The sequence below is a fragment of the Bactrocera latifrons genome, unplaced genomic scaffold, assembly GCF_001853355.1.
Source record: "Bactrocera latifrons isolate USDA-ARS-PBARC rearing strain unplaced genomic scaffold, ASM185335v1 scaffold_124, whole genome shotgun sequence".
NCBI lineage: Eukaryota > Metazoa > Arthropoda > Insecta > Diptera > Tephritidae > Bactrocera > Bactrocera latifrons.
The window spans coordinates 88194-106717 of record NW_017534675.1 but is presented as its reverse complement, the minus strand read 5'-3'; the positions used below and the strand labels follow the sequence as shown (position 1 = coordinate 106717).

Below are 18524 nucleotides of genomic sequence, written 5' to 3'. Positions count from 1 at the left end.
GGAAACACGAGTTTGAAGTTCTACTTTCTAAAACTGACTAAATCGAACCATTCCACACGACAACGAAAATATAATAACAACTCTAGTTTGTTTTAAGCAAGGAAAATCGATTTTCTTACACCCTAGATTGACCCAACCTCTTGATATTCAAAAATGTTGGTCAAAACTGAAAATTCGTAGATAGAAATCAGATAGAGCGAGGGTTTGCATGCACTGAATATTGCAAGGACAATGTACCAATAAATAAGACCGACAACAAAACGCAGTGGCGATAAACTTGTCGAGTAAGCAAAGACTTTAAGTGGGACATACTGTTCGTGCGCTTGAAATCTTGACGACAACAGAATAGATGCGTTGGGGGCACATTTGACTCACCCAAAACGGAAATGAAGCGCACGCAAGAAAGGAAGTCACTAGAACGATGGCGATGTTAGAAACCAGGCAAAAAAATAAACCAGAGAGCAGAAAAGGAGGAAATAGTATACAATGGTAGATGCTGGTAAACAGAAAAGAAAAAAAAAAAAATAAGAATCAGCAAGAGTGCTACAAGTTGAGTTACCAAGAAACTGCGGCAGCAGTGGAGTGGCGCTGTGCTCGTTGCAGGTATTGGAAGTGAAGCAAATGGGCTGCTGCGTGTTGCTGATGGCGTTGCGTTGGCAATACGTCGGACCATTGCTGCCGGCGGTGTGTATGACTGGTGGAGCATGTGTTTGCATGTAAGTGTAAAGTGCTTATAACGGTTGTATCGATGTTTTCGCCAAGTGCAGGCACATCATGAACGCAAAGGGGAGCGAGAATTGCGTTAGGCCTAATATGTAGTTGTTGGACGAGTGTTAGATATCTGTTGGGCCGACAATGTGGCATCACATTTACTGACGCAATTCCGATTTTACCATGGAAACAGCTGCCAGCTGCTTGTCATGGCATGGACCAAGCATTACAACAACAATAAAACAAAAACATTTCTGCTTAAATGACAGTCGTTGCAAAAAGTAGGCGCTACCGCGTGGCTTAAGCACATTCGTTTATGTACATATGTTTGTATGTATGTGCGTAGTTATTTGTAGATATACAAAATGTTGTTGATGTTGCTGGTGCCAGCTGGCTATTTAAACTATATTCGTTGGCTATTTGGGTGCCTTGCATGACATCCCTTTTGGCATTTTGTGCACACGCACTTACCAATACCATTAAAAATTACTTTACGCCTCACTTTTTTGTTTTTATTTATGTACATATATTTTTTTTCTTTCTGCTATCCCACGGCCATGAGTGTTGACTATAATTCGCACACATTCTCCTACTGCAAATGAGCCTCAGCCTCACATATTAATATGAGCACTAACATATAAGAGAATTTACCTTTTTAATTCTGCCATGCTGGCAATGGTATGAGGGTTTCCGAAGGCAACGAAACTAGTCATGTCACGTACAATTTTTCTAACGGTATAGTGTTTACTTTAAAGGTGTTTACTTAACACATTTCAAAATTGCATCAAAGTGAAATATTTTTTTAGGTATATTTTGAAAGTCAATAGAAAATTTTTCTTCGCTTTCGATCTTATAGAATTTAGAATCTTTTTGACAGTTCTTGGATGGATAAAAATCCTGATCCGTTCCGGTTATGTTGTCCCGATTGCCGTGTGAATGTATTTATTTTCTTATCTGTCATTTGATATCTGTTCTGTAGTAACCGGCTGGATGCCCACGAAGTGTTGTAAACTTGAAACATGTCTCGATAAACCTAAATAAAAACACAAATAACCCATCATGGAAAAAATAGGGCTCTTTCGAATATCCTCACTTTGAGAATTATGGCAAAATCCTACATTATCCGATATACTAATGTGGAAAATGCAGTAAAGAAAGGAAAAGATAGGGAAGAAGTAGAGTAAAATGCTTGTTAGGATCGCGATTCTGCATTTAGGCGACATATGAGGACTGCTGAGGTAGTTAAGATGGAAATGTAGTCGAAAATGTTGTTATATGTGCACTTTGAGGAGAGACTCCCTTAAATGTGTTTTTCATGTCGAACTCTTACAAAGAGTTAAGGTTATTTGACTTACACAATTGATTCTAAAATCTGCATGCAAACTTTCGTAAAGCTAACCAATTTGCTCATGCGAGTAAGAGTTGAAGTATCACTTACTGATTGGAAGCCGCTAACCAAGCAAAAACTTTGAAAATTTAGCCATCTCCGTCTGTCTGTCTATACAAATTCGAACTAGTCCCTCAGTTTTTGATATATCGAACTGAAATTTTGCACACTTTCTTTTCTCCCCGAAAAGTTGCTCATTTGTCATTTGAAACTGCGATATTGGACCACTATAAGATATAGCTGACATATAAACTGATCGTTCAAAAACAAGATCGTGTATGGGAGTTTTTCTATTTGACAGAATATATTCAAGAAATAGATTATTGTCCAAGGCTACTATCTCCATACACATTGTTCATATTGGACGACTATAGTGCATAGCTGCTACACAAATTAACCGATCAAAATCAAGATAAAGAACTTTTTCTACCCTTTTATGCTTGGAGAAATGAAATTGTGAAGGGTATTATATACCCTTAAACTATAGCTTAAGTGAATTTGAAGTTAACGATATCTTTGCTTTCAATTGCGTCCTTACCCGACTACCTTTTCTATTATTTTTGTTATCAAATAAAAAGAGTAGGTAGTTTGAAAACGATTAAATTTTCAACCAAGCTTATTTCTGCACTAACGAGTGTCAGAAAATAAATTTTTATAGCAGCATGAGTGCGTGTACGAAAAAGTTACTCATGCCACATAACACACCGCCGCCAAGAGCTTCTCATAAAATATTATACACAACAAATGCAATAAGTGTGAGCGCAAAAGTTTCGGGACAGTCATTGCGTATGATTTTAGAGCTGTGCTGGCATAGATAACGGTAACGTGCTGATGCTGCTAGTAGTGGCCACACATTGCCCAAACACCCTACGCTAGATTGAAGGATTTCGCATGCAAGGCCTTTGGAATATTGTACTCGGCACGCACCACGTACGTCTAGATGTGTGGTGCGCAAAATTTATGTTGTTGTTTGGCAGTTTTGTTGTAATATAACGGGGCGCAGTTTTTCATGCCGCCATCTATCCGATGTATTTTAATGCCGCGCACATATATTTGTCATTACTGCTAACTGACCAATAACATATATGTATGCATACATATGTATGTACGCACGACAAATGTAAAAAATGCGAATGATTGCAAAATATGGAAAAGTTTCACACGCACACTTTTAATGATTATTTTATTTGTTGTTGTTCAATGAAAATGGCATCCAAGGGCGGATGTGCTTACACGTTTTTTTAAACTTCGATATATATGTATGTATACGAGTATTAGGGTGGGTTAAAAACTGGAATATATTTTTCGCTTGAAACTCTGAAAATTGCTTGGTAGACACTTTTAAGAATCTTTCCAAGTATTAGATTTCCAAAAATACTATAAGCGTTGTAATTTAAAATAGTTAATTAATAAGAAAAAATTAATTTGATACCTTTTTTTTTACCAACATAATATTTATACATATATACATATATGTGTATATTAGTTAGGAATATGTATATATATTTGTATAGAAAAACCTTAAATTTCACGGAAGAGAGGATGAATTGTTCTTTTGTAAACTTTTTTAGTTTCTCAATTTTTTTCTGGGTTCTTGTCTTGTTTTTTGCTTTTGACAACGATGCGGCTTTGCAATCTATTGATGCATGCGTCAATTATAAATATGTGTCTATTGGTTTATATAAATAGTTTGTTGAAAAACAAATATATGTAGCAAAGAAGGTAAATAAACAGTGAAAACAAAAATTTACTCATTAAAACATTTCAGTCAATAGATTTCAAAACTATTGTCACATCCTGAGCATGTTCCTGAAACTTAATTTAGCTGATCTTCAATTTTGAAAGTGAAATCTTCTGGGGTGAACTTATCCATAATTTCGATTACCAGTCTTTGGAATAATTTAAGCAACGAAAAAGCAGCAACAACCAAGCGTCTTCAGACGAGTCTGAGGTCGACACAATACCGTGCCCGCTAAGAACTTTCAAGAGGAAGCTAAATATGTAATTTTAGCAAATAGCTCAGAAAATCAAAGTGATATAGCAAGACAAGAATTAAGGATTTATTGAAATAGTACAGAAAAAGTATATATAGGTTATATAGATCTCCATACGGGGGTATAAGAAATTTGAAGAACATTCGTTAGAAATGAGCACGTCCCACAATAATATTTGCCGCACTACAAACTCGAAGGAAATAATATCACAATCCCGATATAGAACTCTTGGAATCTATCTCGTACCAAAACTTGAATGTCTATCTACAAAAAGCCCAATAGAGATTGGGAGTTTCATTGGGAAAAGAAGAATGCCACGAATGCCACTAATGAAATTTGTAAAGTTTACGGAGACGATGCTGTATCAATTCATGTAGCACAACAATGGTTCGCTTGTTTTCGTTCTGGAAATTTCGATGTGAAATATGCACTTCGCTCTGTTCGACCTATCGTTGAAATATTCAAAGAAATTATGGAAAAGATTGACCAGAACCGTCACATAAGCAGCCATGACACTACTAAGGGACTTAACATTCGTCATCAAACGATTTTTAACCATTTAAAAAAGGGTGGCTACAAAAAGAAGATCGATGTTTGGGTACCACATGAATTGTCTGTTCAAAATTTAATGGACCGAATTAACATTTGCGATTTGCTGAAACGAAATAAAATCGGACCATTTCTAGTAGTGAAGCTCAACAAATGGTCACAAAGCCAGGATTGACGTCTCGAAAGGTTATGCTGAGTGCTTCGTGGGAGTGAAAAGGAATCATCGCTATGAGCTGCTCCAGCCTGGTCGAACGATTCTATATTTTACGGTCAACTATGTATTGATGAGATTGAAGCAAGCAATCGAAAAAACGGCCAGAACAGATCAATAGAAAAACTTTGTCTTCCGAGGAAACGGTAGACCACAAACATATTTGATGACTCGGCAAAACTGTGAGAGCTTTCTGTGGGAAGTTTTGATGCATCCACCATATAGAACTAACCTTGCAACCATCGGACTACGATTTGTTTCGGTCAATACAGAACTCCCTTAATGAAGTAAAGTTGGCTTCAAGAGAAGCCTGTGAAAATTACTTGTCACATTGTTTAGCCGAGAAACCAAAAAAGTTTTACACTGATGGAATAATTTGCAGAAAAATGGAAAAAAGTGGTCGACAAAATAGGTATCATAAACGTTAATTATAAAGATTAAAAAAATAAGTTGAAGTTTGATTAGGAATACGAAAAGACTTTTTCGACTACAAAATATAAAGGTCTTACGAATAGTGTGCTAGAAGAGGTTGCACTCTTACCTAGCTACCACCAATTTTAGATATGATCATATATTCCAACAACCAAATTTGTTTGTGAAACAAAAAAATTTTGTGCTGGGCCAAAATACACATCCCATTGGCTTAATGTTACTATAGTAAATACTTCAGATTAATAAGAATCTATGAAAATCTACTCGTCTTTAACCAGTTAAAACCTTCGCATAGACTCCACTATAAAAAAATTTTACGATAAAAAACAAAAAAAAAATACCTTTTGATTCCCTAAAATGTCGAGCAATCATACAACTGCCTAGGAACTTTCTTTAATACAAAATATTAACTTTCTAACATCAAATAGCGTAATGGATTTGCACTTACACAACGCGAGATAAAGACTACTTAAGCCATCTATTGAATGGATAATGAATATCTTTTAGGTAGAACTTATGCCAAGGGTAGGCTAATGGCATAAAATAGTTTCAAAATGGGATTGGAGAATTGAGTAAATAATGACAATTCTAATAGGATAGAAATCGAATGACTTTATCTCACAACTAAACTTCATTTAATTGGCAATTTTTTACTAAAAATTAGTTGCGCTAAAAATGTTAAAATGTGTGCTTAGCGAATAAAAACAGATCAATAAACTAAATCACAAGTTTTTATTAGGTTTTAAACTTCAGATAACGCACAGAAAATACAAAGAAATACATAAATGTTTCGTATATTCTTTTGCCTATATGGAATTTTCGTAGAAACAACATGTTGTGACATTTGAGTTTTAACTTTTTTGTAGCCAGTAGACATGGTGAAGAGCAAATGTTGCGTTGAAAAACAAAAATGCAAAATCAAATTCAACGAATCGGCGAGCGAAACGCAGCTGTTGCGTCGAAAGCGATATGCGGATATGTATGTATGCATACTAAACACAAACCAACTAATTTTTTGCCGGTGCACTAGCTACCCGCATTCCTATATTTTTTAATTTTTTACTGCCAAGCGTTGTTTTTCTCAAAATTTGCACCATGCCTGGCTTGCCGAAAATCAACAGCGCCGTCGGCTGTAAATCCCGTATTTCTCATCTCATTTCCCATGCGATGCTTTTGTGCCGTTCCGTGGGCACATTCATTTCGCGTTCAACTCATGCGGGTCGCGATCCCTCCACCGGTATGTTGCAACTTCAAAATCGATAAATTGCAATTAATTTAATGGTCATAACGACGTGTATGAAATTTGTGAATAAATCATTCATTTTTGGCGATTGCGTGGGTCATATCGCATTGCCCGTGACCGCCGATGGTCGGTTCTTGACTGTTGGTCGCGTATAACTTAGATGCTGAGCGTGCGATGTTGATTTGTTATTGTTATTTTTACTACCTTAATGTTGTTGTTATTGCCACTACTTGTATGTATTTTTACGATTGCGATGCCTTTTTTGCGAACTTATTGTAAACCATGGATAAGCATTGGTTTAATTTCAATATGTGTTCGCCAGTGCGTATGAGTAACGTGACTTTGCAATTTGCGAAATTGAAAAGAGAAATGCGTTATTTAAAGGCTTTAAACTGGTTGACGAAAACATGTTTCTGAAAATTTGAAAGGATACACTTATAGAAGATGTGTCTATTTTATATATTTTCTCTAAGCGATTTTCCTTAATACATTTTTAGTGTCTAATTTTTCTTATCTAGTTATTTTATAAGATACTTGTGGTTTTCAGTCCCTAATTTATGTCTTTATATTTGTGTTGATATCTCAAAAACTGAGGGACTAGTTTGGGTGTACAGATAGACGGACATGACTCAGCTCGATTTGTTCATCAGACAGTGAAATTAGCTAATATAAGTTTCTTTTGAGCGTACTGTGTGAAAGATTAATGCAACAAACTGATTGATTTTTATCAGTGTGGCTTCAGGTCTGAAAAATCAACAACTAACCAAATATTCACCATTAATCTTGGAAATGATCCAAGACAAGAGGATCGATAACACAACCTCATCGTCGAATTCAAAGCTCCTTTTGACAGCACGAAAATGAGATGTCCTTATGTCGCTATGTCTGAATTTGATATCCCCGCAAAACTAATATGGCTCTTTAAACTGACGTTGAGCAATATCAAAAGCTTCATCAGAATCGGGAAGGACCTCTTCGAGCCGTTCAATACCAAACAAGGTTTCAGACCAGGCGACTCCCTATCGTGTGACTTCTTAAATCTACCCCTTAAGAAAATAATTCGAGCTGCAGATCTGAATAGAGAAGGTATAATCTAACTACAATAGTATACAACTGTTTAGGTAACGAGTTTTCGAGAGAAAGGTTCTGTGAAAGATTTGTGTTCCTTTGTGTATTGGCAACGGCGAATACCGCAGTCGTTAGAACGATGAGCTGTACGAGATATACAGGGACATTGGATGGGATGAAAACAATCCAGCTCTGAGAGTATTCGATGCTATACCTGCCGGGGAAGCAGAGGAAGACCTTGACTCCGTTGAAGTAAGTCCGACGTAACAACATCTTCGGGACTTTACAGCAGACAGAGTGAAACACGTTATAAAATGGAACATCATTTAAGCAAAATATAAATATTGGTAAAAAACTGGGTTATATCTGATTGCAGAATCTTAAAATGTTGTAGATATGTACTTATATGTATGCAATTTGAAATAGTGGATCGTAATCAATGAAACACTCAATTTCGAATTTTTTTATCACACGTTATTTTGCATTTTATGTGATTAAGTAATTAAGATTAAATAAACATTTTGGAGAGATTATTTGTAATTATTTTCGATAAATTAATAAAAGTCACACCGATAATGTTCAATCAATTGTAGTGTCGAGGATAGTATATTGATTTTTCTTTTCAATTTTGACAGCATTTTACCCATATTAGAACAACAGGTCTGCCGTATAGCATAACATTCGTAGCGGAGGCCATATATGGGTTCGCTTATTATCTTATACAAAAACACCCTTGACAGCGCTTGCATCTGTAAGTCTATCTAAATCTTCGACTTTCACTAAAGATGTAGTTAAATAAATTGCTGATTGTATTAAATTGTATTGTAAATTATAATACCCTTCACAGGTTAATTTTTAAAGCGAAAAAGCAGCTATATGTTATAGTAGTCCGGTCTAAACAAAATGCCTGAACATTGTAGCATTGTCTTATTGTTCTATGCCAAATTTCGTTGAGGAACCTTAGTTTTGATGTAGGGACTATTTAGAGAAAAAAGGAATTTTGCAAAATTTTATATCGATAACTCGGATGAGAATCAATCGACTCGAAACAAAATAATTTATGTATACATGTGTATACTAATATATTTAACATATCTGTCTATAGGGTCTCCAAGACTTTTTTCAAAGTGTTACAAACTTTATTCAGGATGTAAATATATAGTATAACAGTGAAGATACGAAATGACGGGTACACACCCATTTCAGTTTATTGATTTATATGTTGAAAACATTACAAGGTTCATTGCTGCCCCACTATGCCAAATGGGCAGTGGCAATGCTAGCTGTAAGTTGCTGTCATTAACAATCTCCTATGGGGCACGCACAAGTAGTTGGACTTCCGCTATTGTTGTTGTAGCTGCTCTTTAGCGCTGCTGTACGCACATCTACGTACACTGATTTTCTGGACTTGCATTTGCTGTCGCAGGCAACGCAGCCCATTGTAGGAAGCAAAATATTTAACATTACTAGATGCCTTAAAACTTTACCCTTGCAGCACCCTGTCCAGCTGCCCATTAACCTAACTTGGCTCACCATCTGCTTAGTGTAACAATTCTGCTGGCTGCTGAAATGCTTTTGTTCCCAACTTTTACCGAAAATATTGCGGAAAATGTGCGAGCAGACTGCGTGCGAGAGAGAGAGAGGGGTACGAAAACGCACTGCTCCCGGTAGTGGTGGAATTGCAGGTGTGTATGCAGGCGTGTCAACAGCCGTCGGCGTGGTGTGAGTGGAACAGTTCAGCGTGTGCGTTCTCTTCAACGCACAGTGGCTGGAATTGTTGGTGTCATGAAGGTGTGTAGCCGCTTTCGAGGTATGGTATGTGGCTAATGCGGGGTGTGGTGGCGTTGTTGAGATTCAATGTGGCAAAGTAATTGAAAAGAGTGGTTGCTTGTTTTTATTTTGTCGCAGCATTATTGTTGTTATTGTTATTGACTGCTTGCTGCGTGCGGCGCCCTGCTTTTGTATAACAGTCAGAACCGTGTGCCAGAGTCTGCCTTCTTGCTTCATTGCCATGTACACATGAAAAGCTGAGGCTCCTTCCTTTTTCTGCATACTGGTGGACAATTCTAACAAAGAAAACTGCTGTTGTTATTGTTGTAATGCTAATTTTTGTTGTCACAGTGTGTACACAATGAAATTTTTGTACAGTGCGTTAATTGCGGGAGTTGACATGCGTTTGGTCGTTTTTCATTAACACTCTACCTTTTGTACCCAACGCTTGGAATCGATGGGTGAAGTTACAATTTTTGTTCAACTTATAGCAATATACGAAAGCGATCTCAACATAGCATGCTTTAAGCTGGATAGATTGCTCATCAGAAAACCATGTTTCGCAAAGATAACCTCTTTATTCGACTCCATTTTCTTTTCAACGACTGACTTTTTCAAGTGTGTAAGCAATAGCGAAGACGCCTTGGTCTAAACCAGGAGAATGAAATGGATGGGGTAGTAGTAGTAGTTGCATGGCCAATTTAGCAGTGTCAATAGCCTAAGCGTTGACGTGGATGGATGAGCACATTTCTCTTGCCAAATGGGAACTTTTTTCCTACATTTCGAAGTCGATCCGACCCAATAATTCGCCATAAACGAACATACGACCATTATATCCTTTCTGGCTGATGGAACAGTCTCTGCCCTCTTCGCATCAGGTTCACAGGAAAACGCCCATTTTTTCGACCGTTCTTTGGTGTTTGGTATGCACAAATGGAACTATATTTAGTAGACCATCATGAACCGACGAAGAGACTCCTTAGAATTGATGTTTCATGCAGGATATGATCTCTATTGTCTTTTTATATTGTCCCTGCTTTTATCATCTCGTTTATCTCCAATCGAGGTCCTGCCAATATAAGATCGTGCATTTTTGTCACATTATCCTCTGTCCAGGGTAAGTGGCAATAACTCATCAAAATGCGACGTTCAGTAAAAAGAGTTAAATTGTTCCATCGACTACAGAACTCGCCGTTACCAATGCGCAAAGGACCATAAATCTTACGCAAAAACTTTTTCACGAAAACTTTGTCTGTCAACAATAAGGTCGCGAGTGCGACGACTATTTGGTTGATAAAAGGAGATATTTCGTTTTGCCCTCGTTTCCTACCAGAGAGGATGGATTCATGAGTAGAAGTTCACGTAAGTGAGTAAAGTACGCTATTCACTTGGGAATGGCCAGAAACGATTGTATTACATATGGATCAAACATCTTCTGGGTAGCCAAAACACTACCTTTTGAAGGCAAGTGAGAAGGTGAAATATCCTTCCCGAAGGTTGGAAGCTGGGTTTGGGACCCGCCACGTAAAAAACGCACCCAATGAAAAATAACAACCAGCCTCGGATGAGAGACTCCCTTTTGATGACGACCACGGCAAACGAACTACGGATTACGATTTGAGGGCATGCACTAGGAATGTACGGTCCCTTAATTGGGAAGGTGTCGCTGCTCAGCTGTTTGATGTCCTCGTTAGAGTAAAGGACTGTCCAAGAAATGCGATTGACGGGTCAGATGATACTTGGCAAGGACTGCAAGTCCTGAGCTGCTTTAGTCGTAAAAGAATTGTTTCTGGCCACTCCCAAGTGAACACATAACTCCATCATCCATCAAAGAAAAGGGTTACTATATGAAATATTCAAGTGCTCCTTGATTTCATTGTTGTATTTTCTTAGCCAAAACAAGAGTCAAATAATCGAAGGTTGTTGCGCTCTTTTCATTTGTCTAAGATTTGATGATACGTCAGCTTCCACATGTGTTAAAAACAGACTAAAAATTTGATTTAGTTGAAAGTTGATAGTTGTCGTCTACAATACCGGTAAAATAGTAAGCATTTCTTACAGTAGTAGCGCCATCGAGCTGTGAGGGTAATTATTTATCGCACCACCGGAACACCGCACCTCCATAATACTGCTCTTCATACTCAATCGACCTGATCGAAGACGTTACGTCCCGTTTAATATAAAATAATTTCACCTTCATTCCGAAGCCATTTTCATACTTGTATGGGATACATAACTTCGGCAGCTGCTCTCGTGTTATTGCATGTGGCGCGAGTCGTTTGGCAAATGTTACGTTTAATCATTAATTAGCAGCGACGACGCTGATGACAGTGACATGCTGTATAACCAAAGTAAAAATAAAATGAAATTGAACGCAACGCAAATTGGAAGCAAAATAGCGTTGCGGCTCAGACCGTTGGTGCGGTTATTAGAAACAAGTCCGGACGATGCGTTGATCTATGCAGACTACGCCTCATTTTTATTGTTGCTATTGTTATTTTACAATTTTTTAACTGTTGCTTGCCTCCGTTTTTTCTTATTATTACGATGATTGTTATTATTTCGCCAACAATAACAAAAATATTTTTTTTTCGCTTTTGCCCCATGCACTGCTCAAGCCTCTTCAGTGAGTTTTATATAAAATGTTTCATCTCTCTTCATTGACAGCCATAATTGCTGCTCTTTGTTGTTGCCACCAGAACGCTACGTGATGTGGGCCTAACAGGATGACATCCTGCCGCGTGAACGCACGCACTTTCATTTTATCCTTTAACGGGACGCATTCTATTGGGGAATAAATATGTTTGGCGTATAGACGAGCGACGAAAGATGGATGGTTGGTTGTGTGGAATTGTTTTATAAATGGATGGTTAGGTAGATGGATGGATGGTTGGTTGGATGGATGGGTGTATGCTTTGTTGTTTTGTGCGTTGGCCGTGGCATGGTTAGTTAAGTAAACGCTTGGAAACGCATGCAAACGCACACACACACGCACATGCAACATAATCACCTATAAATGTGCGCTACGCATAGCGGTGACTTTCGAGTGATTTGCAAAGTAAGGTGCCACCGCTGTGCGTGCTTTGTATTGGTGCGGCGTGTTGATGGTAGCGTTTGCTGCGCACCACCTACTCAATGGTGGTGTAATTATTGAAATTACTGCTCCGCTTTGCTGCAGCACGGTGAGAATGGCACAGACGCTTAGCATGTAAATACATAACGGTAATTAAAAAGTGCTTTCGTGGAACTCAATATTGTACACACATACATATGTACATACTATTTACGAACATCCATGACGTTCGTTGAAAATCAATCCATCAAAAGCTTTTCGTTAAGATGTCTTTTTAGGAAATTAATTAAAAATTCGTTGTTTCTGCGTAAGTACTTGATATTGTTGTAATTAAATCGAATACCATCGGGAGAATACTTATAAGCGACAAAATTGTGGGCAAATGGTTCGCGTAGCGGAAGTTTATGCTACGGGACGGGACGTTTTTAATTTCAATCCACCTAGAAACTTTATTGTGTAGGAGTTACCTGCGCAAGATAAAACATTTTTTCAATGACTACTTTCAAAATTTCAGCCGAATCAAATTCGTAATTTTGTTATATCACGGACTAAATCAGTCGATGATTCTGTGCTTCGATCGATCGATTTGAAATCGACCGTCCAGTCCAGTGAAGTTCACGCTTGGAAGGTAAACGAGGCAACTATTTAATTTCATCAAGAAAAGACTTACACTTAAACAAAAAATTCAGGTTCGGTAAAGAATGTGCCTTTTCGCGCTTTGCTCGGCTTATGGTCAACATAATCGGCCTATTGAGCCTATTATTCGAAACACCATCACCATCACCATCACCTTAATGTCCAGCATTCCTTATTGGATGATTTTGGACCGAGCAGACCATCTTCAGCACGTAGTGACGAAAATATAGCAGCCGCAGCTGAGAGTGGGGAGATTCGATTTGACGCCGTCCGCAGCAACTTGGACTGACATATGGAACGACTTGGCGCATTTGACGTCGAGATCTTCCCAAGTTCAAAGAAGATCCGACGTTTTAGAGCCAAATTTCGTTCAGCGATGAAACCCATTTATGGCTCAATGAGTATGTAAAGAAGAAAAATTGCCGCATTTGGGGCAAAGAGATTCTGAAGCGATTCTGTCATTTCATCCAGAAAAAAAAAAGATTTGTGGGCCGCCGGAATCAATTCTGGCTCAATGGGAATTTAAAAAAGCACAATTGCCACATTTGGAACGAAGGACATCTAGAAAAATCAACGGTTTTCTTTCTGTGTCTTTCCGTGATCGTCAATCAAACATGGACTTTCTGTTTGACACAGAACAAGTAACAACAAACTTTGATTTACGTGAGCGTCGACGGTCTAACCTCACGGTTTTTTAAAGCACATACAATAAAACAATGCTTTGATCAGCGCCCCAAATAATACATGCTCTTTGCCAAGGAACCTCATTCACAGTCTACAATAACAGTTCAAGCTGAGTATTATAACAATATTTGTAACAAGACTAAGCTGAAATTTCGAGGCAAACTAAAAAATACAGACATCGATATAGATTCCAGTCGGCACTTACGACAGGCATGCCTTACCGCGGGCAAATTCTAACCCCAACTCACTGGAGGAAGAAAGTGATGTTCACAGTATTCAGGGATTCACATTCAACTACCTGGGAAAAAGGTAACCCGGTCTCAAGGCTATGCTGAATTATTGGGACGAGATTAACGACGCCAAGGAGGCTAGCTTTGCAGAACAATAGAAAACATAGTTTTCAGACGCGTTAAAGAAGTTTGAGGATTGCTGAGTCAATCATGTTTTCAAAATTTTAATACTTATTAAATAGCCAGTGAAGGAAGAGATGATTCCGTATGCCTGTCACATAACAATTAACTATAGAATCGGTTTCTAAACAAGAATAGTTAAAGGGAATGACCGCTACGATAGAAAAGTGTTAACTAAAAAACTGAACTCAACGATGAAAAGAAACATTCTATTAATTTCAAATATGGTGCGAATTCTGAAGAATGTATCGATAACTAAATAATACAACAAAACGTTAGATTTCCAAACAAACAAAAAAAAAAAAAAAAAAAACGTGACTTTTTTAAACAGCAAAAGTTTCAGCAAATTTAATGTGTGTCAGTATTGGCGGAAGTACTTTGGGCACGCACAATTTTATAAATCTATTTTTAATGTATTTGCAAATAAATAATTTGCTGAGGGTGAAAGGAAAACTGGTTAAACCTGCAAAACTTTTCATATAAAAAATATAGAAAGGTATTAAAAAGGGAAACTGAAAAATGACAGACCGAAAACATACACACACACATACACAATAAAATAAAAGTGACTAGCTTGGAAATCATGCAAGCAAAATCTGGAGCACCAAATCAACAACAACAACAACAACAAAATTACAAAAAGAACAACAACAGCAAATGAAGTTAACAAACAAGCTGAAAAGTGTGAATCTATAATAACCCAAAAAATCCAAAAAATGGGACACAACAACTAACTAGGACATCACTACTACGCAGGCAAAGACTTTTTCATGGCGACGAAAGCTGCAAGGGCACGCTGAAGTGGGTGGACGTGGACCACAAGCCGAATATGCTGCACTCCTACCAGTTCCAAAATGATTTTGGCATTATAAAGTGAATACAAACGTACAACATGCACACATAGTTTTGTACAATATGAGAATATTAGTGCTTATTATGCAGGGAAAGCGTACCCTTGAAGCTTTTCTACACAAACAACAACGCATAATAAATCTTTTATCCTGTTTCAATGTTTACGACTTTTACAGCTATGGTAACTGTGTCGAATAGTTGCAATTACATGCAAACATACTTATAATACTTTTTAATATTACCCTGTAGGACAAATGAGCCAGTATTAGAAAATTCGATTTTTTATTTTTGCTGTTCTAATGTATTGATAGCTCGGCTACGTTGTCAAGCATCTCTTTTGTGTCCTTTACGAGGCAAAGATTTAGATATTTTGTTCCGAGGCTATTATTGACTCGCTTCGTGCCCCATATATTAACCAAAATGTCTATTCATAAGAGATGTTGAGATCCTCTTCCATCTCTCTGATGCCAACACGATGATTTCAAGAACTGTTTCTTCAACATTTTCCATGTTATCGTCATGGATGGACAACTAACATGAGCGATGACTATACGATCTTCACTCAAATACTTGTGGTGATGATAATTTAGAGTTCCCAAAACACCTCTACAACATTTTCAACAATTTCGTAAATGTGATTCTATTGGATTCACGCATGTGAGGAATGCTTTTTGAGCGCCATTTCGATTCGAAACGATTCTATATGGCTCAAGCAGCTCACGACTTCTGGTCTTAGATCAAGTATCCTCTGGTCAGCCAAAAACATCCGTTTGAATGCGAGCTAAAGTAAGATAGCGAAACATCCCTCCTCAGTGAAAAGAATTTCCGAATTTCGAATTTCGTATTATGAACTGTATGGCCACTGTAAGCTAAACCCTTTGTTGTGCCCTTCAGGGATGCTTCATTTTAGTTGCTGCTTAAGGAAAATTTGTGTGAATAACTTATTTGAGGCAGCCTGTATGAACTTAATACATGCATATGTACTATATATGTACATGTATGTAGAAACTTTTTTCAATGGTTAGGAAGGAGGATAAAGTTTCTAACCCAAATAGTGTAACTACTTATATACATACATAGAAAGATGCAAGTGAAAGTCAACTCTTTTTCTGAAGCAAATCCAGATGTGCATATAAGGGGAACATGTTTATACATACACACATACATACACTCTGTTTTAAGAGTTCTTCATCGCTCTTAATAAAAATATCCTACCTTGCATTTATTCAATCTTTAACACAATTTCGAATTTTGCTAAATGAGCAATACTGAACAGATTTGTAATATCTAGAAGGAAACGTCGACGACCCTACAAAGTAGTATATGTATATATGGATATGTAAATGATCAGCCTGTATATCTGCATATATGTACGTGTCGTAGTCCTTCAATTTTTGGGATGTGGCTCTGAAATTTTGCAATCTTGGTACAGAAGCAGAATCAGCAATTCCAGAGATACAGTAAGATACAGTGAGATACAGTACACATAAACTATGATTTTCCTCTTTCGCAAAGTTTGTGGAGCTTTCACTCGTTAACAAAAATAATTATATTTCACGATTTTCGAAAGCAACACAACAAATATATTCGATATTTATATTTCTACATACATCCATGGATATGAAGAGATTAATATATCGGTTTAAAAGCGTAATGAGGGCGCAAAACGAAAAAAAATGAGTACACAATATATATATATATATAGGTCATTTCGCCACTTCGTTAACATTTCTTTTCTTTCTTATCCTTCTTGTCGTCTTTGTTTGACTTTTTAAAATAATCGATACCCTTTTGGATATCCTTTTTCAATTGTTCCACCGCTATACAATACAATTTCTCCTCATCTGCGCTCAACTTCGGCAAACCCAAATTCTTTTCCACACCATTTTTGCCCAGTTGCAAGGGCGTCGAGAAGTAAGCGCAGTCACTAACATCGGAAGCTACATATGAACACTTCACCGGCTTGCCATCGCCTTTCAGACCTTTCAGCAAAGCTTCTGTGAAGAGGATAGCTGCGTGCGCCATTGAAAGCGTAGCGGAACCGCCACCATCTTGATCTTTAGCTTTAACTACCTCCGTGCCTGCTTCTTGTATGCGTTTAATCAATTTTGTGGCTTGCTCCTTATCCAGCTTCAATTCCGGCTTACATTGTGAGAGTACAGGCAAAATTGTCTGACCGGAATGACCACCAATTACGGGCATAACAACCTTCGATGGTTCTACGCCCAATATTTGGGCAATAAAAGTACGTGAACGTACTAAATCGAGTGTGGTAATACCAAATAGGCGTTTAGGATCGAAGACATTCTTCTGAAAAGTTATATAAAGTTTAAATTTTATAAAGAACTCTCGGTTTCCAAAAACATGATACTTTTTTTAGAACTTCAGCTGCCAGCGGTACGCAAGAGTTAACGGGATTTGTAACTATGCAGAATAGAGCCTTAGGACATTTGTCCGCAACAACGTTTGCAATCTCCTCAACAACACTCGCATTCTTATTAAATAGATCTTCACGCTTCATACCGGGTTTGCGTGCCGTACCACCTACAACCATCACAACATGCGCCTCTTCAAAAAACATGAAGGAAAACACAATTAAATTTGGAAGATGAAAATGGAAAAAAATGCGCATTTCTGGTATTTTAAAACTCACTCTCCAAGGCGGCTGGTAAGTTTTCCGCACATTGAAAACCTTCAATACAGATCTTGGTATCGATGTGCGACAGATCGGCATACACGCCCGGCGTCTTCTTTATATCGTAAATGGAGAGCTTACTCACCAGTTTGTTACGTTTAAGGAGCAAAGACAATGGTTGCCCAATACCGCCAGAAGAACCAATTACAGCCACTTTAAAATCATTCTATGGGAAAATATAGATTTTGGATGAGAAAGAACGGTATCTGATACCAACATACTCTCGTTGTTGTGCCAAAGTTACGCACGAGTCGTGTGATCTGCCGGAATTTCAAACTATTCATCTGCAAGCTAGTCTGCGACTATTTTTTTCAGATTAATACTTTTATTTTGTGAGTTTGAAAAGTTTACAAAATAAATTATAAATCCTTGTCTTGTCGATGTTCAAAATAATAAAGACACATTTCGCTTTCATATTGTTTGAAATAATTTATAAAGTAGGTTTTTTTTTGGCCTAAAATAACACAGTGGTACTGCTATTTAGTATTAATCAACCGTGTCCTCTATTGTTTTTTAAGTAAAGATCTTTCACAAATTTGTCGACAGGTAGTTGAATTTCTGTTTCTTAGTTCTTCAGTTCCAGGAGTTGACATAAGGATTCACTTCTTCGTCATCTTTATTGGTCTAGACACCGCTTACGCGGTTACTGCCAGTCGCATCTTGTTTCTGCAATATGGCGCCAATTGGAGATTCAAAGCGAAGCTAGATCCTTCTCCACCTGTTCTTTCCAACGGAGTTGAGGTCTTCCTCCGGCAGCAAGTACTGCGTCAAAAACTTTCAGAGCTAGAGGGTTCGTCCATTCGGACAAC

At 37.6% G+C, this 18524-nt stretch overlaps 1 protein-coding gene across 1 annotated transcript; it reads right to left on the bottom strand.

Annotated features, from left to right (window-relative positions):
• Positions 1-16580: 16580 nt before the first annotated feature.
• On the bottom strand, positions 16581-18089 carry LOC108978564 (malate dehydrogenase, mitochondrial-like). Its single transcript, XM_018948908.1, has 4 exons — positions 17937-18089; positions 17674-17881; positions 17392-17588; positions 16581-17330 (listed from the first exon to the last, which is right to left on the bottom strand). The coding sequence occupies exons 1-4, from the start codon at positions 17997-17999 to the stop codon at positions 16743-16745; spliced, it is 1056 nt and encodes a 351-aa protein (XP_018804453.1). The 5' UTR covers positions 18000-18089; the 3' UTR covers positions 16581-16742.
• Positions 18090-18524: the final 435 nt, after the last annotated feature.